This window comes from Grammomys surdaster, unplaced genomic scaffold (assembly GCF_004785775.1).
Source record: "Grammomys surdaster isolate TR1022 unplaced genomic scaffold, NIH_TR_1.0 146, whole genome shotgun sequence".
In the NCBI taxonomy this organism is placed as follows: Eukaryota; Metazoa; Chordata; class Mammalia; order Rodentia; family Muridae; genus Grammomys; species Grammomys surdaster.
In genome coordinates this window covers 8,254,919-8,280,523 of record NW_021604604.1, presented here as the reverse complement: position 1 = coordinate 8,280,523, position 25,605 = coordinate 8,254,919, and the positions used below count along the sequence as shown (strand labels likewise).

Below are 25,605 nucleotides of genomic sequence, written 5' to 3'. Positions count from 1 at the left end.
GATAGATAGATAGATAGATAGATAGATAGATAGATAGATAGATAGATGATAGATAGATAACTATAAAGTCATATTCCTGTTTTTGCCAATGATGTGTTGTGGTTAAACCTCGAAACCTGGAATAGCCATGTATGGAGAACATTTTGTATTTTTTTTAAGTCCTTCACTCTTTTTGATCTCTTACACATGTTTCTGTGTGCTCAAATACAACAAATAAATAGTAAAAAAGCCTAGTATCTACATAGGAAGACTGTATAGGCTCATCTCTCTGAACAAAGACAGCTCAAGGAGCTATAAGCAGGAATAGAGCATCGGGGTGACAATGGAGGCCATACAATATAGGCAATGTCTCCAGCAAGATTAGCACTAATCATCTGGATCTGAAGAAAAAGAAGGCAAGTCTCTAATAGTCCATTCGTTGTGCAGGATTAGGCTGTCCAACTGGATTGATTCAAATCAGAGCCCGCATAACATTGTTATGCTTTCCAGTGATGTCAAGAATCCAGGTAGTCAGGAAGCTCAGACAAAACAGAGAGAGGCATGGAACATCAAGGGTTGCCATGTTGGTCCAGCTTTCTGAAGGTGGACTTAGTCTAGAACAGTCCATGGGGTTTCTAAGTGAGCTGCATAAGATTCTTCACACAGCAGGCTCCATTATCAAACAGGTCCCCATTGTATGAAGAAAGGGAAGAACATTCTCCAAGGGGACCTGCCTCCTGCATACTGGGGAGCAGTTAACTCTATCTTAGGAAGCAGCCTGCTAGGGAGCTCAAAGCATTTAGTAGAAGTCTTAAACTGGCTTGTCCCAAGGCACAGTTGCAAAGCAGGTTGGACCAGTCCACCTACACCCTGGCTTCTCTTCTCAGGTCAGTCTCCCACACACTCCGGAAAAAGAAAGTGGATTACCTGCTCAATCCCTTCCTCCATCAGCAGGGAGTATTAGCATAAAGCATGGAAGGAAAGCATGAAGAAGGAAGAAGGACCCTGGGCCAGTATCCCTAGAACAGATACCTATGAGGAAATCAACTCTGTCTCTTGCCTACTACCAATTTCTCCCATTATCAGCTAAGCTCACAGCAAATGAAATTTAGAACACTTTCTTTCAGAAGACTCTCTCGCCCTCTCCTCTCCCCTACTCCCGGTTTTTTCTTTTTGGCAGTCCTGTGATTGAACCTTGGGGCCCTGTTTGTGTTAAACAAGCTCCTACAACTTGAGATACATGCCCAGCCTCCTTCAGGGAACTAAGAAACACAACACAACTTCAGGTTTCACAGACAGAGCCTCAGTCCAATCCTACTAGGGTTTTCCAGCTACAATCCAAGCAGTGCTCCAGATATCAGAACCTCAGGCCACCAATACCTCTTCCATGCATAGAGTGTAGACATATTGGCTTGCCTTCTCCCTAATTTGAAGAAGAGAATGTAGGAGATCATTGAAAACTATGAGATTCCTCCATTGTTGATGGGACTGCAAGATGGCGCAACCACTTTGGAAATCAGTCTGGCAGTTCCTCAGAAAATTGGACATAGCATTACCTGAGCACCCAGCTATACCACTCCTAGGCTTATACCCAGAAGATGCTCTAACATATAACAAGGACATATGCTCAATTATGTTCACAGCACCCTTATTTATAATAGCCAGAAGCTGGAAAGAACCCAGATGTCCTTCAACTGAGGAATCGATACAAAAAATGTGGTACATTTACATAGTGGAGTATTACTCAGCTATTAAAAACAATGAATTCAAGGTAAGTTCCTAGGTAAATGGATGGAACTAGAAAATATCATCCTGAGTGAGGTAAGCCAATCACAGAAGAACACACATGATATTCACTCACTGACTATTGGATATTAGCCTAGAAGCTTGAAATACCCAAGATTCAACTCACAGGTCACATGAAGCTCATGAAAAAGGAAGACCAAGTGGGGGTGCTTCGGTTCTCCTTAGAAGGAGTAACAAAATACTCAAGGGAGCAAATATGAAAACAAAGTGTGGGACAGAAACTGAAGGAGGGGCCGTCTGGAGTCCATTCCACATGGGTATCCATCCCATGTGCAGTCACCAAAGGTAGATGCTGATGTGGAAGTCAGGAAGTGCATGCTGACAAGAGCCTAATATAGATGTCTCCTTAGAGGTCTGCAAGAGTCTGACATATTCAGAGGCAGATGCTCACAGCTAGCCATTGAACAGATCATGGTGTTCCCAATGGAGGATTTATAGTGAAGACTGAAGAAGCTGAAAGGGTTTGTGGTCCCATGAAGAGAGCAACAATACCAACCAACCAGAGCTCTCAGGGTCTAAACCACCAGCCTGGGAGCACTTAGGGAGGGATCCATGGCTTCAGCTGTATATGTAAGGGTGGAGGGCCCTGTCGGGCATAGGTGGGAGAAGAAATCCTTGGTCTCATGAAGGCTGGACTCCCCAGTGGGTGGGAATTTGAGGGTGGGAAGGTGGGAGTGTGTGGGGGGTAGGTAGGGGTACATCCGCAAAGAAGCAGGAAGGGGTGAGGGGACAGGGGGTTCCTGGGTGGGGGGGATGGAGTAAGGGGATAACATGTGTAAATGAAACATCCAATTAAAAAAAAGAAAAAGAAAGAAAACTATGAGATTGTAAACTCCAGTCAGTGAGTGATGGGTAAACGACAGCTGGGGCCAGAGGTAAACCATTAACCTGAAGTCATAAGCAAAATTTTGTGTGAGGGAGCATTTTTCTAGGATAATGCCTCAAACACACATCAAATTTTCAAAAGGGTGCACAGGCTTTAAATTTTAGCTAGAACACATAGAACATAATAAATGTGGATCTAGGACAGAGAAGCTGAGTCCTACAGCCAGTGCATGACCTTGGTCTGCACTGTGTCCCTGCTCCATCCTCCTCAACTAGGGGAACGTTCTCAGAGTCAAATCAAGCCTGAAGTGAACCCAGCCTGATTTTCCAAATCATTTCAAATATGCTTTGGGATGCTTTGAATACAAAACACATATTTAAAACTAAATGTAAAGAGCGAAACTTACCGTCTCGTTTTGTTAGATAACAAGTTCAAGCTATGTTGCAAGTCTTTGCATTTCTCTGTCATTTGGGGTGTCTTCTCATCCAGATATGTGCTGTTTCAAGAAAGAGATTGGAAAAAATGATTCAATATCAAAGTATATAAGATAGTATTAATAAAAATCAGATTTAATTGATAAGGGGTGTATCCAAATGAACCCTGGATTTTATTCCATTATTGAATTTCTCCCTAGGAAAGAAAATTGATATTGTTATCTCTGATGGATCTGAATTTTAAAAATTATACTATAAAGTCAAACTGAAAAGAAATCCATGCTGAAGGCATTGTATTTCCATATTTTTTCTTTTTTTGTATTTTCATGTTAGTATTCATAATAAGTGGTTTTTAATTGTATGTAAATAGTCCTTTAAAAAAAAAAGAGCTGTCTTGGGTAAGAAGCCTAGAGACACAGGAAATTAATGTTTTCTCCATAAAGAACACAGGTGGATCTGGCCTCTGATTGTTGTACTAGTTCTGATATAGGAGCCCCACGTGTTTCCTTTTATGAACTCAGAAAATCAGAGGTGGAACACAAGCAAACCAAAAATCAGCGTCAGGACAACGGCAATGGACTCTTGTACATTATGAGCTCTATGGATATAGTCATGTTTAACTCTCCAAAATGGCAAATCTCACAGACACAGGCGTGTTAAGTAACTGACCCCTGGACACAGTGTAAACCCACTCTACCTGGATCCACCAGGAAAGAGACAAGCCAATAGATGTGAGATCTTTTTTGGAGTCAAGACAGACAGGACTTCTTGATCCACTGGGCATGAGAGGTGATAGAGAAGGAGGCATGCAGGTAAAGAAATAAGCAGGATCGATCCATGGCTAACTTGACAAGATTTCTCAGAGGGGCTTCCTAAAAGTATTGAGTGTGGGTTACCTAAATCACAAAAATCTCACCGAGGGCCAGCACAATGGCTCCAAGCTTGGTGACCTGATTAAATTCTTAGAACACTCAGTGGAAAGAACAGATTCCCACAAGTTGTTGTCTGACCTTCACAGAGTGTTAGCATGGGACACACACTCACACACACAGACACACATACATACACATGTACGCGCATGCACACACAAAAATAACATTAGTAATACATTTGATAAAATAAACTATGAGTCTTGATATAATTTCTTTTCCCACTTCTTCCTTCTCACCTCTCATTCTTTCTATTCTTCCTCTAGCAGCACCTCCTGAGCTATTCGAATGTATTATCACACTCCCAACCATTTGTTTATTTCTAATTTGTTGTGTGTTTTATTCAGGCAGCACTGTTAATGAAGTGAATTACTCAGCCTGCAGTGCTTTGAATTATGATGGCTTCGTAATGCTCAATTGTGGGCCGGTGACAATCAGGCGCCAATAGAACTGTCGCATACACCTTCCCTTAAACTGGAGAGTCTCTTTCTTAATAAAAATTAAATAGCTTTTCCCGGCTATAAACCAGGCAGGCTGTGTGCAAATCAGAGGAGAGTATCTGATGCAGAGTGGAGATGACAGGGTAGAGACTGAAGAGGCAAAGGGGGTCTTTGGAGTTAGTGAGGATGGCCTTGCCTTTGGGCTTGAGTCTGGTAGCCTTCAGCAGGAGAGTTTCTCTTTCTTAATTCTTCCCAATAATGCAGCTAACAGGATTAAATGGGGGGGGGGGGGAAACGGGTAATATATGAAAAGACTTGACACATAGAAGCCAATAAATATCTGGGGAGTTCTTGCTCTAAACTCATTGTTGTACTTTTGACTTCAGATCAGTCAGTCTTTCCTCTAGGCAAGTTATTCTATTGTCACTGAGACTGCCTATTCCTCTATCTGAAGGGAGTCACTCAGTCCCAAGAAACAGGCAAGGGGTCTTTTAGTTTCCTTTGACTTCTATGTCTCTCTGTCCTTTTTTTTCATTTGACATCTTCAGTTTTCTTCCCTGTCCTCTACCTTTCTTTCGAGTAAGGAAACAAGAAACCTCTGTAGCTCTGAGGTAGCAAAACTCATGACCAGCAAACAGATCCATCTTAAAGGTGGGATGCAGCCTCGAGGGGATGTTATGGAGAGCCTTCTTTAACATCTGATTTTTTTGGGGGGGGGCAACATTCTGATAAGTCAAAGGGAACAGAAAAGGGGGCAGTCATGAGGAAAACAGGAATGGCAAAGACTCTGAGTCAGAAACAATGTGGTAAAACAAGAGACTGCTATGAGTCAACTGTGGACTGATATGAAGCCTTCCCAGGGATCTAGTCAGAATGGTCCAACCCACAGGACCAGGGTAAAGGTGAAAGACCTAGCTATTGCAAGCCACAGAAATAGCCATAGAAGCAAACAACACCACAATTTGCTACAAGGAACTCATTTTAAACAAGATGAATGACGAGAAGTTCCATCTGGTACTAACTCTCACTGTGATCTGAGCTGTTGGTGAAGGGAAAGAAAGCAGAACAGGATTCAGACGGCTTCCAGACATTGTCTACACAGACTCTGAAAACTTTCTGTTTCTGTCCTTTCTAAGTCCTTATTGTTGTATAATTCCAGTTCATTGTAGTTTTTGGATGAAAACCTCTTATAAAGTTATATAAAACAGAAAATAATGAGCTTATGTATTCATTACCAAACTCCACACAGAAAATAATGAACTTATATATTCATTACTAAACTTCACACCAAGTACCTTTCTCACCCTCCCGCCTCTGCCACCAAGGAGATGTATTTTAGACAGCATTTTGATTCTCCCTCTGGAGATGTGCTAGAACTTGGAGACTAGGTTGGCTTTTAAAGCTTCTCAGACCTGCAAGCTGAGATGACTCCAATTGTCCTTCCTGGTGATGCTCCTCTGCAAGATGACCATCCCTGCTCACCTGTCCTTGGGCAAGCCTGTCTCGATATGCATCTAAGGCATTTGTCACATGTATCACATACTGCCAGCACCCTGGATGCCTTCCTCCACTGACATCTCCTCACTCATTGCAAAATAAGTGTCTGAAGAAATAAAGCTCCTACCATACAGATCTCTAGACTGGATGCCTGTAGGGTTGGTGACTTGATAAATCCATGGTGTCCAATTGGTCAAACCTATCCACCTTAACAATTCTATTTCAAGCCTCAGTTCTCTCAGTGACCACGCTACGCATTCGGTTCTCCTAGTGTCTTGACCACTCACTGCCCTCCTAACATTGCATTCAATCATGCTGCCTGTTTCAGAGGACATGGTGCTGCTGGGTGTGATTAATTCATAGCTGTCAGTCCTGACCTACTGTCTAAAAGAAAGACCTCCTCTCTGACATCATGATAATGTATCTGCCACCCCATCCTTCTCTGTCTCCTCTGTGACCAGGTCCCTCCCTACTACTTTTTTCTGAAAGCATCCTTACTCTCTGGCTGTCTACCATTGCCACGATCAATTCACTACCGTCTGGAAATCAGAAGCAAAATACATCACCTTGCTATTCCCCTCCCTTTATTGTCCATCCTAATTGTAAGCCACAGAGGCCTACTTCCTCTATTTATAAATTCACTGACTTCCTCTCAGCAAGCATCACTATGTCAAAGGAGATCTCAGTGCCTTGCCTTCACTTCCCAACCTTCAGAGGTATCTGGTTCCACCCACAGTCCTCCTTGCTCCATAGACTCTGACTGCTAGTCACAGCCCTTCTGCAGCTTTTTCTCTGGACTGTTCTGCATGTCTTGGTATTGCCTGTCATGCTTTGTCTGAGGTGACTTGGTAATGACTGCTCTTCGGCTACAGGTCTTCTGTTCATTGCCTCTGGGTCTCTGGTCTTTGAAACCTGCCTTCTCTCCCCAAACCTCTCCAAAGACCTACTTTCTTCATCTATTCTCATTGCCCCACAGTGGACTGTCTCTCACGAACATTTGATCTGAGCATGCCACTTCTCTGTTCTAAATCATCCCCCTTGGGACATGTAGCCTACTTCTTGGTGGGATATCTAAAACATCAGCCATCTATTTGGCTAGCCTTTGACTATGAGTTTAATGATGGTTTGCTAACCACTAAATGGTACAAATTTCCTTTTCTCTCCATTCCCTGCAAGTCTTATACCATGATTTCTGACCACTTTTATTACTTAATAATAGAATTTGTTTCTTTTCTGCCAACAAACGAGCCTTTAGGCACGTTTTCAGCACGTCAGCATGTCAGGAGGAAGAACTCTTTAATAAGACTGTGGGGAGATGATACAAAAGCAAACATTTCGCCTATCATTGTTATCTCTGTGGATGCTGGGCTTTCTTGGAAATTCTGTTTTGATAGGTCATCCTTGTATTGAAAGTAATCACTTTACATGTCCACCTGACAAGATTTCACCAGAAAGCAAGAAGTTGGGAGACTGTACTATCTCTTGCCATGTAATAGACAATAAGACACTGGTACTGCAGAGGCTCTGTCTCAAAGGAATGATGTAACACAAATCGGCAGAATTCTACCATTGGTACTTAGCATCCACCAAGACCTCTAAGGAACAGAATGAATGTGACCTTCTGTGTGTGACCTGTAATCACACAATCAGTTCCCTGGCCAAGGAAATCATTCCAAGGAACAATCTGCATGCAAGGTTCTCAGGAACAGCAAGTGCAGCTAAGTTCTATTTATGGTAACATAATAGGTGCCACAACATAAAGCTTAAAGTCTAATCAATTTTACTCTCTGAGGAACGGATGCATTAATAAATGGCAGAGGGTAGTTTCTAAAAATCCTTCAAAGAAGGATTTTTTTAAATAAATATTTTTAATATCCCTTTCCTCATCCAAGAGTAATGAGAGTGGAAATCATGCTGACCACCAGCAGAAAACCCTATGCAGAGGGATCTAGCATGCTGGCCAGCCTCTGAGACTCAGACCATGGTCATCTCTTGAGTCCTAACTCTAAGCTCAGCCAACAAATTGTTTATGGTGTGCTCCCTACTCCAGGGTGGCTTTCTGGAAAAAAAGAAGGACACACGTGATGATTAATCTTCACTTTCAGCTTGATAGGAACTAGAATCAACCAAAAGACATGCCTCTGGGCAATCTGTAAGGGGTGCTCTTGTGAAGAGTGAACTCAATGCAGTAGATCCTCTCTGAGAGTGGGAAGAACTTTCCAGAAAGTGTGGAAGAACTTTCTAGAAGACACAAAGAGCTGTAAGGGGATATGTCATTCTATGTGTTTGCATCTTGCTAGTCTGAGCATCTATCCTTTCATTGTCACAGCTGCTGACATCTTTCCCTTATATTAGAATCCAGATTCTTCTGAAGATAGGAGCTTTTCAAGAATTCTCCATGTCTTCAGCACCAGACTGAGATGGTTGAGTCCCAAGGTTGTAAATTGAGCAGCTATCAAGTTCTCAAATTCTGCAGCTCACAGCCAGCCATTGTTGGACTAACTGGCCCCTCTGGTATAAGCCAACTTGATAAATATTTTATACAAATTGTTCATTCTATTAGTTCTGTTCCTCCAGAGACACCTATACAGCAAGCATCCAGCCCACTGTGTAGCTAGTTACTCTCCATCCCTAACAAAGTAGTGTTCTGGCTTGGAAATCATTCTTGGATGTGATAAGCATTGCTTCTGAAATGCCCATACTAAAAAACAGATAAAAGTGTGACTTAGTGCCTTCAAAGATGAGAGACAGATCTCGCTCTTCTCCTTTGCTTGGTCATTCATCAGTTATATGTGGAATGTATACCATGTGTCTGGGAGAGGGGAGGCACTTAAGATACTACAATGAATAAGGCTATATCCTTGGAGCGAGCCATCTGCTGGGGAAGGCAAGCAAGTATTTGCATATGTATCAATTGACTTTGCAGCATGATAGCCAGCTATTTTCCATAATCATATTAATTTCAAGAAACCATGAATCTGTGCATTTAATTCAAAATATGGGAACTGCTTTTAAAATGACAGCATAGATAGAGATTTATTCTTTTAAATGTGAACACTGCTGGCAACTTCAACTGTAAAATATTCTGCAGATCATCTCTGTTTACTTGTCTCTTATCTGTTCCCATTTACCATCAATGAAGATTAATCATCCACCCCTCAATATTAAATCAGTTATCAAGATGCATTCTTGAACATTCCCATCATAGAAAGACAGTTTTCAAAATTGTAAATTCAAAGCTGTTGCAGATATATAAAATGATATACTTTAATGATTTTATTTTGCTCATAAGGGACCCAGTTAAAAGAAGAATCCACAGTACCAATGAATTTATAAATCACAAATATTGCGATGAATACGTGAAGGTAAAACCAGGTAGAAGGGGGTAAGGTAATTTGCATATTTATAGACAAAAGTTAGTTTCCATGATGTCTACAGTTTAGAGTTCTCAAATATCTCCCATAGGATCATACTAGGATCATTCAGGGTTTTGTGAGAACTAAACACAGAAAACTTGCTATGAACCTGCTGGCTAGCTTTCATGGTCACTGGGGGAGACAAAGCATCATCAGACTTACACAGCTGTGAACCTTTCGAACTCTAATAGCAATCTGCCAGCCAAGATGTGCCCATAATGGAAATAGTGACACCACAGTGATGGATGATGGGTGCAACCAACCACATTTTGCTAGATTTGGGGAAAGATTCATGGGAGAAATCATGCCTAGAACTACACATCTGGTAACAACACATGGGTGTGCAGATCATAGGCCCTATAGTACACAGGGGATAAGATAGTACTGTTGTTTAGCTAAGTTGATATGACATCAAACTACTTTCTAAACATATGTGTTTGGAGCATAGACATATGATACTCTCTGCCTTAGTCAGAAGCTTCATTCTACAATGACTGTGTAAATGCATAGACTCATGGTTGTCTAAGATGCTGAGAATAAGGAACAACTGAGCACCTAGCTCTAAACAGGGCATATGAAAGCCCCCTTTAAGACCGACATTTGGACAAACCAGAAGCCTACAGAGTGGGAAAAGATTTTATCAGCTACACATCTGATAGAGGGTTAATATGCAAAATACATAACAAACCCCCAAAGGATCCCCCCAAAAAAATCAAGGAAAAAAGCCTCAATTAGCCATTGAAACATAAATCTAAGCAGAATTCTCAAAAGAAAAAATTCAAATGACTGAGAAATACTTAAAGAAATGTTCATCATCCTAAGTCATCAGGGAAAAACAAAATGAAACTACTTTGAGATTTCATCTTATACTAATCAGAATGACCAAGATCAATCAAACAAATGACAACTCATGCTGGCAAGGATCTGGAGCAAGGGGAACACTCACCTATTACTGGTAGGAGTGCAAACTCATGCAGCCAGTATAGAAATTAATGTGGCTGTTCCTCAAGAAGTTGGGAATGGAAATAGCTCATGTTCCAGCTATCTCACTTGTGGGCATAGACCCAAGGGTCCCTTCATCTTACCACATGCTTAACTATGTTCTCTGCTGCTTTAGTCATAATAGTCAGAAACTAGAAACAACCTAGATGTTACTCAACATATGATAAACAAAGAAAATGTGGAACATTTACACAATGGAACATTAGTCATCCACTTAAAAAATGAAATCATAAAATTCACAGATATGTGGATGGAACTAGAAAAAAAAAAATCATCCTGAGTAAGGTTAACTCAGAACCAGAAAGACAAATGTGGTATATTTTAGCTTTTATGTTGTGGAAATTAGCTGTTACATCCATGATAGTCAAGCTCCAATCCACAGAAATACAGAGGTTATGTATAGAGTAAAGAACAGGAGGTGTGGAGATCTCCATAGGAAAGGGAAACAGAATAGATAGTTATGGGTGGATGATGGAGGGGCACTGGAGTGGGTGAATCAAGTGGGGAGGGGTGGAAGAGAAGAAAAACAGAAGGAATATACAGAGAGACAGCTGAAATTAAAGGTCATCTGAGGGATATCATGGAAACCTAATACCTAAGTAGAAGCCTCCTAAAATATATCCATAAATAAAGGCAATCTAAATGAAATTACCAAATAATGAATGAGACAGAGCCCCTACCAGACATCTCTTGTCACCAAATGAAGCTTGAGTGCCTGGGTTACATTACATTTAATTGAGTTGTTGGCCAAAAGGCTCCCATTGAAACTCCCCAGGCTATTGCCAAAACTATAGATTGCTGTTCATAGACTGATGGAAAGGCCCCATTGATAAAGACAACACCTACATCACACATTGAACATGGATAAGTTGAGCTAGTGCCTACACAGAGCATTCACTCCTACATTCTAGTGTCTTTGGTACAGAATGGTGAAGTGCATGGTACATAGAGAAATATAAACACTAATCCAGCCACAAAACCTTTGATCTATAATGGTAGATCAAAATATGCTAGGACAATGATGGTCCAAAGCTTATAAGAGTAACAGACTAGTGTCTGATTTAATTTAAGGCTGACTTTATGAGATGGAACCCATACCTGACACTGCTTGGGTTACCAAGAATCGGAGACTAGATAGCCCAGGGACCTATGGTAAAACTAAATGCTATGGTTTTATTGAAAGCATGTAGCAGGAAAATAATCCCTAATGACACTCTGATACACTCATAGATCAGTGCCTTGCTTGGCCATCATCAGAGAAATTTCCTCCTGCAGCAGATTGGAACAGATACAGGGACCCACAGCCAGATATTATGCAGAGAGAGACCTGAGAACACGCAATCCTAAATGTGATGTCTCTATCAGGGCTCAGGGAACCCTGAAGAAGAGGAGACAAAAAGTGTAAGAGCCAGAGGGGATGGAGGACATCAAGGAAACAAGGCCCTCTAATCAACAGAATACATGCACATATGAATCACAGAGACTGTGGTGGCATGCACAGGGCCTACATGGGTCTGCACAGTTGGGTCCTAAAGCTGAAAGGAGAAGTGGGTGTATGCACCTATCCCCAACCCAGCCACTATTGCCAATTGATAAGCACTTGTAAATGAAACTTCGTTTTTCTCCAAGAGAATCTTGCTAGGGAAACAAACTACCTCAAGGATGCAGTGCATGCTTAGTAGATGGCCAACACAAAATGAACTCAACTTATCTTTGGAGGCTTCTTGTCTTAGAATGTCGTCTTTTTTTAATCTTATTTTTTAATTTTTATTTTATTTACACATATTTTCCCCATTTTTACCCTACAGTTCCATTGAATATAGTTTTTGGCTTTCATTATAGTATTTTTTTATGGGATTCCTGAGTGTGTGAATGAGTGGGTCTGTTTCTATAATTATTTCTTTACCTTTTCTTGAGTGCTTTTCTTTCCGTTTGGTTTGCCCTATTCCTATGTGTTAGTTGTTGTTTTATATTATTTTACTATTACCCCTTAGAAGCCTGTTTGTTTTCTATCTGGGACAGAAAGGGAGCGGATACGGCTGGGAGGGGAGGTGGGGAGGAACTTGGAGAAATAGAGGAAGCAGAACTGTAATCAGGATTTATTGTTTGAATGAAAAAAGCTTACTTCAATAAAAGGAGACAAAAAGAAAAAGAAAAGAAATTCCCACACCTTTAAGAACACCATTACACAAGACCAAAGAGTAAATTCACAGTTCCAAACTTAACCGACTTGCTTCTTCTGAACTCCAGTCCCTCTCCAACTCAGGGCTTTCCTCAAAGAGGATTGAACGCCCAGGGCTTAGGTGTGATGAGTCCTCTAGTACAGCCAGAAAGAACTGGTTTCCAAGAGTAGACTGATGGAGCGAGGGCATTACCAGAAGGACAAGCCTGATAGGAAGATTTATAAAAACTCCTAACCCAGTGGACAAGAGGGTGGTCCTCATGGGCATATGTAGGTATCGAGAAAATAAAATGGGAACAGGTTGGGACTACGTGGCAAACCTTGAGGTACCCATGTCTCACCTCACAGATGACTGCTCCTGAAGTGTTAAATCCTTAGGTGTTTGAACCTAGTATAAAAACTTTAAGTCAGGAAGGAGTCTGCTCACAGTGAAAATGTTTTTCCTCCTCCAGATCTCAGCAATTTTAAAATAAAATAGTCTTTTTAATGACTCACCCCAAACTGTATTTTCTTACTCTATATTCAGGATTGTTTTATTTCTCATTTGGATACTTTGAATTAGAAAGTCTCTGATATGCTTAGGATATTTTAATGTTAATATATTATTTCTCTGTGTGTAGATGCAGGTGCATGTGAGGGTGCATGTGGACATCTGTGCATTTGTATGTATATGGAGGTCAAAGAACAAGTTAGTGTCATTCCTTAAGAATCCCTCATTTTCTTTTTTAAAGACAGGGTCTTTCACTGGCCTGAAGCTTGTAAAGTAAGCTGAACTAGATGAACAGTGAACCCCAGAGATCCATCTGTCTTTGCCTCCCCACCAGTGAGATTACAAGTATGGACCACCATACCCCCACTGAGTTCTAAGGATGAAACTTACTTCCCCATGCTTTTGAGACAAGTACTTTACCAATGGAACTATCACACATACCTCTGTATCAGCATAATTTTGATGCAAAAATTTACACAGTATGGTTAGAAATGAAGGACATAAGAGTACTGTATGGTCATGAGGTATTGAGTTCTCTTTTTGATCAACTTCTGTTAAACCTTACCCTGAATTCTGTTTAACTAGCTCTTGTTATTGGGTATGCGTTTAAGAGCCCAATCTAGCAATAACCTTGCTCAGTTGGGTTATCCTGAACCTCTTACACTTGCCAAGTAGTCTCGGTATCTGATCAAACTTCCTGTCTACTGCCCTACAGTTAGCTTTAACTGCCAACTTGACATATCCCAGAGTAGCCTGAAAAGGGAGCCTCAGTTGAGATACTTCTTAGATTGTGAGAATATCTGTGGGAGCTTGTGTTGATTGTTAATTGTCGTAGGACAGGCCAGCCCAGTGTGGGAAGCACCATCCCTAAGTAGTCCTGGGCTGTACAAGAAACTAAAGATAAGCCTATGAGTGAGCTAGCATCCAACTTTTCCCATGATTTCTGGTTCACGTTCCTGCCCTGAATTCCTAAATTGATTCCCTTCAATGATGGAAGATGGTCTGGCAATGTAAGTCAAATGAAATTTTCCTCCCCTAAATTCCTTTTGCTTAGTGTTTTTATATTAGTCACAGAAAAGCAACCAGAGTATCTGATCTGCCTTCAGCAGAATCCCATACTTGAGCAAACCTTACCTTAAACCTTTCCCCCTAGACATTTCCCATACATTGACACCCCCGTACATAAATGGCCCTTAGTTATAAATTCCCGCTTTTTCCTCTGCTCGGAGGCGAACGCATATTTGTCTACTATAAAACTCCATGACAGTAACACCTACGGTGATAAGTATCTAAATAAAGTCCTCGTCACCAATGTAACAAGTGTTATGGATGACTTTGTTTCTTAGAGCCATTTTTCACTGTTATACATTGTAGATAACAACAGCAACACAAAAGCATTCTTGTTTATAGGCATGCAAATGAGTTACTTCCAATGGAGAGACAACCCTTCCATATGTACCCACAGAGGAAAACTTCGTTTGGTCTTCACACTCACCTCTCTTCTGAATGATAAGTATGTCTTTGGTATAAACTCTCCATTCAAACTATTATAACACCTCACACATTTCCTCACTGATAAAGATCACAGACGCCATCCAGTGTTCACTCTCACACGTGGGTGAGATGTGTAAGAGCCTGCTGATAAAAACTATCTTTTTAACACCCCTCACATGCATGCCGAAATCATTTCTGAACAGAATAAACAGAGCACCCTGATCGAGAAGATAAACATTGGTGGCAAAAAAAGAGAGACTAATCCTGATCTCTATTCCGCTCTGCATTGCACCATTTACCTTAGGAAAGATATTTAACCTTTCTCTGTCTGGGGATAATACTGTCACGTGGAAGAGATGCAAAGTCTGTAGGAGATGACGCATGGGAATAGCTCAGCCTGGTAATGGGAAAGGGTAGCTAGTGCATGTAACAAATGGCATTCAGGAAGAGCAGTGCACACGCCACTGTTTATCATTGTGTTGGCTGACCCCTGATGCGGTGTATCTCCAACTGCAGCATGCCCTTGGGTCACCTAGAAACTTTTATTAAAATGTAAATGTTGTTTAGTAAATGGGCTTGGGCCCTAATATGTTGGACTTCTAATTGAGTCCCGTGTGGTGGTGCCAGTCCGCTGAACTGATGGGAGTGGTTGGAGGTACAAGGTCTTAAGTCTCCGAGTCAAGTTCTTCTGCCCTCATAGCCTCTTTGTTAATCGCCCAGGATAGTTAAAAACTGGTTGCCCAACGTGCTGAGATTTATAAGCACTGTGGGAAAACCTTCTGAGCCTGAGCATGTCTGCAAAGGATTATCTAGATAAGGTTAATTGATGTGGAAAGATCTCGATTAATGTGGTATACCATTGCATGGACTTGTGTCCTGAATTAAATAAAAAGAAGGAAAGCTGAACACAGGATCTGCCAGTCCCCGCTCCCTGACTGAGCAGAACACAAGCAGACACCTCATGTTCTCCACCACAACCACTGACACCCTGAACTGTGACCTAAACAGACCTTTCTCCCTTAAGTTCACAGACCAAGATTCAGGAGATTCTTACAGTTGAAGTGCAATGTTGGTAGAAAAAGCAATAAAATAATTTGAAAATCTCGAGAGCAAAATGACTAAATCGCATGTCACTAAGTGGGGATTCTTTTTTCCATATAAAAAGGCACAACAAAAGAAATAGTGTCTGAGGAGTCTTGTGTGCTGAGAACACTTAGCATAATTGCTTTTCTGACTCAGCTGCAAGGCTCAGTCTCCAAGAAGCTCTGCTGGAGAGAACACAGGGTAACCTGCATCAAAGCAGAGCCTCCAGGCAGCCTTGCATGAAATCTGGCCTATGAATGCAGCCCCTGAATGTCCATTATCCAAAGCCTTGATGACAGCTAAAGGATGCATGTCACCTCTGAGAAGACATCAGGGAATGCAGGCACAGAGATGTCTTTAGATGTCAGTTATATCCACACCGAAGCATCCATCTTGTCTCTCAATGACAATCAACATGTTCTTCTCAACAATAGTTTTTCACTCAGTGTTGGACAATCAACCTTTGAGACAAGAACATTAAGAAAAAAGCACCTAGATTCCCCACTTCCCCACCTCATCCCTCACCACCACCACATCCCCTCTACTTTTTTTTTTTTTTTTTACTCAGACTGGGTTCAAACCTGCTATTTAGCCAGGCTAGCCTCAGACTTGGATGGTCCTCCCTCAACCTCCTGGGTGCTGCTATTACAGATGTACCCTCCTATAATACTGACTGTGGGTTACTATTGCAAGTTTCTGTGAGTGGAGTGGTGTATTCTTAGATCATTGTAAGAAAAGACGGAGACAAGGTTAGCAGATGGGAAGTCGAGAGCCAGTCTGATGGTGTTGCCTAATGAAGGTAGAGACTTCAGAGAAGTCACAAGTCATAGAAACGTCAATGCTACAAGAACTAGCTGCTGAGTAGATGTGTGTGAGAATCTTCTCATGGCTGTTCAGACCAATGATTGCAAAAAAACCTTTCAGCAGTAATGTTCAAACCTTGGGGAGATACTTTGTCTCAAATAAAATAATATATAACAAAAAGAATCAATAAAGATAGCAAAATGGAATGAGCATCTTCCCTTCCTGTGATTTCAGAAATATCAAATGACAGGAAAGATCTGAAAAAAATTGTTATTTCCAGATTTAGGAATACAAAGAGAACTACTTTATTCATTTAATGGGAAACATGATAATATGACAGAGATTTCTGCTTTTTTCCAGAACCAATATTTTATAAGATGATGATAGAAACCCAAAAGTTTTTGAGGAAGGAATTCCAATTAGGAATTCCCATCTTTCTTAAGTGTTTGGCTAGGATCATGTAAGAGTGTGCCGGCCTCCACTAATGGGTCACTGTAGAATGTTCCTTTGTCTCCCTCTGCTGTGACTGATCACCTTCATAACTTCCTAATAAATTTAAACCAATGAGTGAATAAACATCCACACAGACATGAAGGCTCAAGATTGTAAGTCATATAGGGAAAAGGCAATTCTGAAGCCAGTCATGGTAAAAAAAAAAAAAAAAATTCTAGAAAAAAAGACAAAGAACTTCTAGAACAAGGGTCTTCTGATTAAACCCCTTGCTGATTAAAATAATTAGTTAATCTGATGGACCTAATCTCTTAGTTCTTCTTCATTGAGATTTTGTGACATTTAAAATGAAGTTATTTAAATTTTCTCATTATTATTTAATGAAAGTCTAAGGGAAGCACGTAGCCACATTTACTGTGCTTAGGTATACTGTAATTAAGAAAGGTTAGGAGAGTGTCCCAAGAGGCCTATCACTCAAAGCCTGAAGCAATATAATTACAGATGGAGTCCAACCAGGAAACAGCACAAAGACAAAGTCTTCAAAAAGCTGGAATAGAAGTGAGTCAGATGTGGTATTAAGTTCTGAGAAGTGCAGTCAATCAAATGTCATCTCAGACAACTCAGGAGCAATAACCCTCCTTGGCGAATCTGAACTCTATTCAAGTGTATTAATTTCCTGCCTGCTCATTTGCCTACTTATTCACCATTTCCTAGTCAATGCAGTGTCCTGGTGTGACTTCCCTTACAAGCTGGGATAACCCGACACTAGGTAAAGTAGCACTCTTTTGTCTTGTTGTGGCTTTATATGGAAGGGTTTTTCTTTTCAGCCTTGCCCTCCATGCTTCTAAGTTGGCAGAGCCCAGAAGCTGTCTTCATTGGCCATCAAGACCTCTTTAGCCTTCTAAGGTTGGCTTGTAAAGCACCTCCTACCAGGAAAACCTCTATTCAATTGCTTACTACTCCTATTTCCAACCAGTATAAGAAAGGCATCAAGGAGGATGCCCAGCAATGAGTTGTAAAGAGAGCTAATGTCTCTACCCTCAAGATGAAGAGATTTCCCTTTCAAAAAACACTTTTAAGGAATTTTGTTTTCTTCTAGTCCCAGCCCTGATGCTTTTAAGCAAAATCCAAAAGGAGCCCCAGCTTATCTGTACAGAGACATACTACCCTTTGGGCATCTGTCTCCTGTACCCCATCATGTCTCTCCTCCAGCCTCCCTCAGTCTCTACTCAGAAACCTTCAGCTGGAAGCAGCTGGAAGCCTTTCTCAGCTGTCAGTAATGAAGATTTGTTGTGGTGTTTTAATTTAGAGACAGCTTTTTTTGTGTAGCCTAGGCTAGCCTAGAACTCATGCTCCTCCTGCTTAGGTCTTCCGTGCACTGAGATTACAGGTGTGTACCACCATGCACAGATGAAGACCTTTTGATGAACGTTAGCTGTTGTTGTGCGCACCCTAACACCATCTACAGTTTGTTTTGTTCTCATTGTTCTGGAAGACACTACTTCTCAGGCTCCCGTATGGACGTGCCCTTACACTGTCTCATTCCATTTCGTCTGTTGACTAGCTGTCCAGGCCAGCCCTAATCCCCTGCCTAAGACTCAGAGAAATGAATCAATCCAATGAGAAGCCCTAAAGTGGATGTTATAATTAGGAAGCTGATCCTAAACTTGGAGGCAGAAAGCAGCTCCCAGAGCCAGACAATTTCTGCCTCCGGTATCCAGCCATAGGTAGAGGAGATGATGTGTAACACAGCAAGAGGCCATGTGCTGGGACTGGCTTAAGCCAATTTGATGCCATCCTCTGGAGGTTAATGATCTCCTGAGCCTGGGGAACATATCACAGCTATATCAGAATGATTACATCACCGTGCTCAATTTGAACCAAACCTTTACTCTCCTGACATATAGGGTTCTTAAATAATTTTACAGAAATGGACCCATAGTCAAAGTAAATGTATATAAAAGAGAATTTGAAATAAATGATGACAAGTGCTAGCATTTCATCTAAAATAATCACCCTTCCCCCAGCTGTCAAAGACAGAACACACTTTTTAATTCAGGTAATAAAATACTCAGGATAATAATTGTCATTACAGTTCTGGATTTTCCACTCTGCATTGAATGCTTCCACCTACTTCAAATACCTACTGTCCTTTTTGGGTCTTAATTCTGCTTCTTCCCCAGTAATAACATATATTTGTTCTACTTCTTAAACCGCTTTATTAGATACAATTGAAGGTAATTTAAAATTTACTAGTTTTATCACATCCTCCTTCTGCCAGCTGATACAGGAAGTACTGGCTGTCCATATATATATTTCCTCACAGTTCCTGAAACTGAGATATCAGATTTTTGATGGACCTTCCATTTAATCACTTCTTACATCTAGAAGACATCAAATGTCTTCCTTATATAGTGTCCCACTGTGAAATGTCTCACTTAAAAGTCACAGATCAGGGCTGTTGACCAAACAATGACCTATAGCTAAAATAGTAGTAGAATCAACAGTTGTTAAAAAACTAGTGTAGAGGTAGGTCAAAGAGTAGGATCTTAGACTAATCTAGGCAGGCCAAGTAGCCAGGGAGCCAAGGCTGGCTGTGACAGCAAGCCTCCTGCTGCAACTGTCAAGTACCAGGGACATAGGTGTGAGGGACCATGCCTGCCCAGAATAAATAACTTAATATTTTTTGACACACTTATTCAACTTGTCATAAATCCATCTAAAGTGCCATGGTTTACATATTACTACTTTGTCTGCATGGTACCTATAGTAGAACATAAGAGAAATCAACCTATATCTACCAAAGTAAAGTTTGTTAAGTATTTAGAAAGCATAGTCTGACTTTGGAAGGAAGGACACTTTGTGTAGGCCTATGAGAGTTAGAGCACAGCCCTGAGTACATTCTAGGTTCTTCTGCTTCCTATACAATTGCCATAATCTCCCCTGCCACCTACTGCCTCTACTGACATGGACTGAACAGATGTCATCATCAGGCTTCTGCTGCTACAGTGGACTGTAGTACCCTGAAGCCAGGAGCCAAAATCAACCTTCCCATCATTCTGTTTCTTTAATTGTCACAGTGGTGCAAAAAGTAGCTTCCTTAAGATCCAGTTTCTAACTCCAGCATGGTAGCATAGGCATGTAATCCCAGTATATAGGAGGCAGAGCCAGGAAGACTAAAATTTCAAGGCCATTCTCAGTTACATAGTGTGTTTGAGGCTAGCCTGGGCTACAAAGTACCTTATCTCATAGGTGGATGGATGGATGGATGATAGATAGATAGATAGATAGATAGATAGATAGATAGATGGATACATAGATGCATGCTCAATTTCTAAATATAATCACATTGAAAATTAGAGTTTCAATATGAATTTATAGTTGGGTCTTATGATTCATCCAAAACCATGTTGATGTCTATATTCTTCGTCTTATTGTAGCACATTACAAAAAAAGAGTTGCCCCTGATTCAGCTCAAACGCAGTGTTTTCTGGTCTTGGATCTTCTTCTGGTTTTCTCTCTCTCTCCTCTCTCTCTCTCTCTCTCTCTCTCTCGCTCTCTCTCTCTCTCTCTCTCTCTCTCTCTCTCTGTGCGTATGTGTGTGTTCTGAAATAGGATCTCATGTAGCTCAGGCTAGCCCCCAATTCACAATGTATTGCTGAGGATAGCCTTGAACTCTTGAACATCTCACCTCCACCTCCCACATTTTGGGTTTACAAGTTTTCTTAAGCATTACATCAACTCATCTCTTCCTCTCCGTATAACCAGAATCTTTCTCTCCCCTGCTTCATTTTCACCAGATACAAACACGTTCCTCCTTCACAAACTCTCCCTCTTTCTACTCATCTTTTTCTCCCTTCCCTTTGAAATTTCCTCAAGGAATTATTTTAAGTCACTGCCTTCCCTTCCTCAATAACTCATATGATTAATCAGAATGCTCAAATCTAGAGAAAACTCCCTATCCCAGACTCAACAGCCCAATGTTTTACTTCTCCATCTTAAATTAGAGCTGACCAGAGGAACACTGCTTTTCTGAAAATGTTCTTGTTGGATGCATGAAATTATGCTCCCCCAGTTTCTCTATCCACTGACTAATCTCCTCATCCTCCTTCTCTTTTTCCTCTTCCTCCTCCTCCCCTTCCTCTTGTCAACTGCTTTTCTTCCTAAACCTGTAAATCTTGGAAAGCCCTAGAACTTATTCCCTAATCCCCTTCCCTTCTGCAGCCATGCCTGGTGCAAAGGAGTCCATCCATTATTCTCTGCCTTGAACATTCTCCCTGGCGATGACACATTAATTTATCTGTGCAGCTCTGACCCCTCTGCTGAGCTCCTTGAGCTCCAGATTCATCTGGACAGTCCCCAACCTCACTTGCATTTCCACTTAGTGTTCAGCACACTTGTCAAATGTAGCACTGATCCAAGCCCAACCTCTGACTCCCTTCTCCCCTTTCTAGCCATCATGTCTCCATGATGACAATGGACATCTTAAGCCAAAAGAAAAAATTATTATCTTAATCCCTCTACTTCTTCCATGCAACCAAGCTCGGGTCTAGTCTGTCTCCTGTCTGCCTACATTACTTTGTCTCTTCTTCTGTCTTATCAGGCCTTGTCTGGACAGTCTCCTAACTAGTCTTTCAGCTTCCAGGCCCCCAGTAGCTGTCTATTCTTTCTGCAATATTCATGGTTATCTTTAAAACTTGCTCTGAATTATTTCTGGATGAAAATGCAAAATCCTCACGAAGGCTTGTATCCCATCACATACCTAGGCTTAAGAACTGCTTTTACCGTGCCCCTCTTTTTTCCCCTGTGCCTCAATTTTCTCTACTTTTCACATACCCAGGCTTCAGTACTGGTCCACTTATTTGCTCTTCCACGTTGAACATCCCTTGTCATCCTGTAGGTCTTAGCGGGAAATCATCAGCCCCTTCAAGCAACCTTTCTTCCCTCTTGTCTAAGGCTGATCTCCGCACACACCAGAGCATGTTCCTTCTGCTTGTTATATTAATCACTATTACAGAAGTAAGCAGGGCTTTGCCTACCCTGATCTTTGCTACTATTACCACACCAAGCTCAGCCCCAGGCATAGGATGCTCATTGAAAGGATGAAATCGATTCAGGCTCTTTCCCTCCATCAGATTGCCAAAAGAAGCCCATAACTGTCCTCCTCCAACTGCCCTTTGCCCTACCCACCCCAGTTTATCACTCAAGGAAAGCTGGCTCAGCAAGAGTCCTCCTGGGCTCTTTGAGTTGACAGAATTAATAGAAGAAGATGGGTCCTGCAAGGCTCAGGAGGAGACAGACTTAGAGAAACTGCTCATCAGTGGAAAGTGTTAAATGGGCAGGGAGAGGGTAAAGGATGAGGAAGAGGCAAAGCACAGTGGGAAGAGATGCAAATCTACGGGGTCCAGGTGGAAACAGCTGAAGCATTGTAATACATCTCAAACTTGAGTCTCTGACTTGTGGCTGAGAGACATTAAAAAGGAAATTAGACTTAAAAGAAAAACAGCATCACTGAAAATTATGAGTTGAATTACTTTCTATGTATTTGAGTTTATAAAATGACAGGATTCCTATTTATGTGGCCAGTTTTCATACAGAGTTCTGCTTCCTAGAGATGAACTCCATGGGCTGAAATGAACATGCTACATTTCTGAGAGGCAACTTGACCAGTTATTCACAAAATAGGGAAGACGGGAGTGAAGGTGAGGCTGTCACCTCAAGGGCCTTGTTGATATTATCCCTTCCCTGTTTACCCCCAAAAACACAGAGATGAGAATTTGGATATATGACCTCTTATTGTTACTATTTTCCTTTCTGCTTTTCCACAATAGTTCAGGATCATTGATTTCTGGTTTCCAAATGTCTTCTTTAAAATCTTTATCATCCCTCTAGATATCAGCATAACATTTGTATCCTTTTAATTAGGTGTTTCATTTGTGTTTAGATTTGGGCTTTGGGTCTTTGTTTGTTTATTTTAACTATGATCTCATGTATCCCAGGTCTTGAACATTCTATGTAGCTGAGAATATCCTTTTCATCCTCCTCCTTCTGCCTCCTGAATGCCAGGACCAAAGGCATGCATCACTATGGACAGTTTATAGAGTGGTAGGGATTGAACTCAGAGCTTCAGGCATGTTTAGTAGACACTCTACAAACCGAGCCACGCATTTAGTTTCCTGTATCCTCTCCTCTGTGATTCCTACCAGCTCACCAGCAGTGAGTATCCAGCATCACTGGTAAAGAGCAGTTAGTACCTGGCACTTAATCTGTCTCCATTTAAAGTACTGGAATGACTTACAATAGAGGGAACCTAACTTCTCCTTTGCTGTCTTTGATTTCTATTTTCTCTCTCCTTCACCTTCATCTTTTCCATTTGAAGGGAATTGGACGAGAAAAGCTGGAAGCAAAAAAGGAACTGCATGATTCTAATTTTCTTACCAACAGGGAGTGACTCCTGTTAGATACAAAAATGATGAACATATATCTTTTCCTTGGTTTTAGTTAAAGTTTCCCTGTCAAACCACCAGATCACAGGTTAGGGAGGTGGCTGTTGCAGAGGAACCAGGCTCAACCACCAGCACCCAAGTAACTTCAGTTCCAGGGATCCAATACCTTATTTTGCCCTTTATACACACTTTATAAATATAGTACACATAAACTTATGCATGTGTGTATGCATATGCATGTGCACACACACACACACAATACACACACACAAATGCTCATGTCCACACACACACATACACACATACAAATGCCCATGTACACACACACACACACACATACATACACACACACAAATGCTCATGTACACACACACATATACACACATACAAATGCCCATGTCCACACACACATACACATACATACACACACACAAATGCTCATGTACACACACACATATACACACATACAAATGCCCATGTACACACACACACACACACACACACACACCAATTGAAATTTTAAAAAAAACATCAGAACTTCATTTTCATGCTAGACATTCATACATGACCTTCTCACTTTTCAGTATTATATTATGCACACCCTTCTTATAAATTCTGTACTTATCCACCTGCCTTTTGTGGATAGGAGATCATACAATTGGTCTAAGTTAAAATACACCCCCTTCTATTTGCATTTACATTTATGTTACTGGAAATTCATTTTGAGGAAGATTTTTGTTGTCTATTTCTTCCTAAAAGTCTTAAATATACATGTTTCTCAAATAAGAATGAAGTACCAAGATGATAACCATGGTGGCTATTCCTGGTTGTCAACTACATCTGGAATGAACTATAAACCAGAAATGAAGGACACATCTCTCATCTAGACAAGGCTGAAAGACACAGGCTCCTGACCTGGATCTTGACATAGAGATCTTGAGGCACAGTGGGCATGAAAAACTTAGGCCCAGGCAAGGTAGCACACACCTTTAGTTGTAGGAGACTGAGGTAAGCAGATCCCTGAGTTCAAGGTCAGCCTGGGACAAAGCAAAACAAGTTTCAGATACAGGTGTGGTGGTACACATCTTTAATCTGGGCCACACCTTCTGCTGGAAGTTTACATAAGGACATTAGAAGAAGGAAGATTCACTCTTCTTTGACTGTTTGCACTTACTTGCCAGCACCTCTGTTGGACTCTACACCTACAGAAGATCAGCTTAAACATCTAGCCTCAACGGACTTAGCAACTACTAGATTCTTGGACTTTCCATTCACAGCTGCCCATTGTTGGGTTAATCATTACAATAAGTTCCCTTAATATGTAGAGACATTCCATAAGTTCTGACTCTAAATAACCCTGACTAATACAGTACCCTATAGGGTTAATTTATTAAAATTATAGCCTAGAAGATTAAAGACTATGAAAAGTATTGTAAAAGAAATAGCATACTTTTCTACTCTAATGAACTATTTGTGGATATCTGTATTTCTTGTTACCATCTCCAGACTTTCTGTGAGAAACACTCATAAAGATGCCCATAAGTACCCCCTGGAGTCAACTGAGATGCCACATAGGGACAATTCAGAATGCTGTGTGCCGGTCACACCTCTCCTTTATTTTTCTAGCTGCTGGGTTATCTCTCTGACAATGGCCCACACTGGCTTTATCCCCATGAGCCATAGAAATAAGAGCTGTTCCCTCCAAGGTCCCTTACCCTGGAAGGCAGCCACAGCCAACGCATGATCACTACTGGGCTTCTCCCCACCCCCCACAACTTGGTACAACACAAATGTGCTTTTCTAGCTTCTAAAATCCTGGTGAAACAAATGGTGTGCATTTGCAGACTGTACTATGACACACACACACACCCTTTCCTTCTCCTGTCATTTTAAATTCTATCAAAATGCTGTGTCTAAAAGCATACTACTACTAACAATAATAAATTAAAACACTTGAAATATTTAGTTACCATGTGATAACATCAGAATGTGTCCCTGGCTCTTATTCCACAAACCATGCCTATGGCTGCAAGGATTAATATGAAGAACAGCAATGTTTTCATTAAGTATTATAGGCATTAGTACAAGGAAGTCAAGTCAATGCCAAGTTCTGGCCATGGTGAGAAGGTAGAAAGACCAGCCCTGGACCCTGAGAACAGCAGGCCACCTCTAGCCTTCCAACCTCATTGCTCTGTGTACTTCTCTTCCCTTCTATAAAAAGCCCTTCTGCAGCAGGAGGAGGGGGGATGGGATAGGGGGTTCCTGGCGGTGGGGGGGGGGGGGGGTAAGGGGATGACATCTGAAATGTAAATAAATGTCCAATAAAA

General features: G+C 41.2%; 1 protein-coding gene across 1 annotated transcript in view; it reads right to left on the bottom strand.

Moving 5' to 3' along the window:
* St8sia6 (ST8 alpha-N-acetyl-neuraminide alpha-2,8-sialyltransferase 6) overlaps window positions 1–25,605 on the bottom strand; it is a 129,943-nt gene that overhangs the window by 61,853 nt on the left and 42,485 nt on the right. Inside the window, exon 3 of the mRNA XM_028764791.1 lies at window positions 3,018–3,107. Coding sequence (XP_028620624.1) covers window positions 3,018–3,107 — 90 coding nt within the window. The remainder of the gene's footprint in view (window positions 1–3,017; window positions 3,108–25,605) is intronic.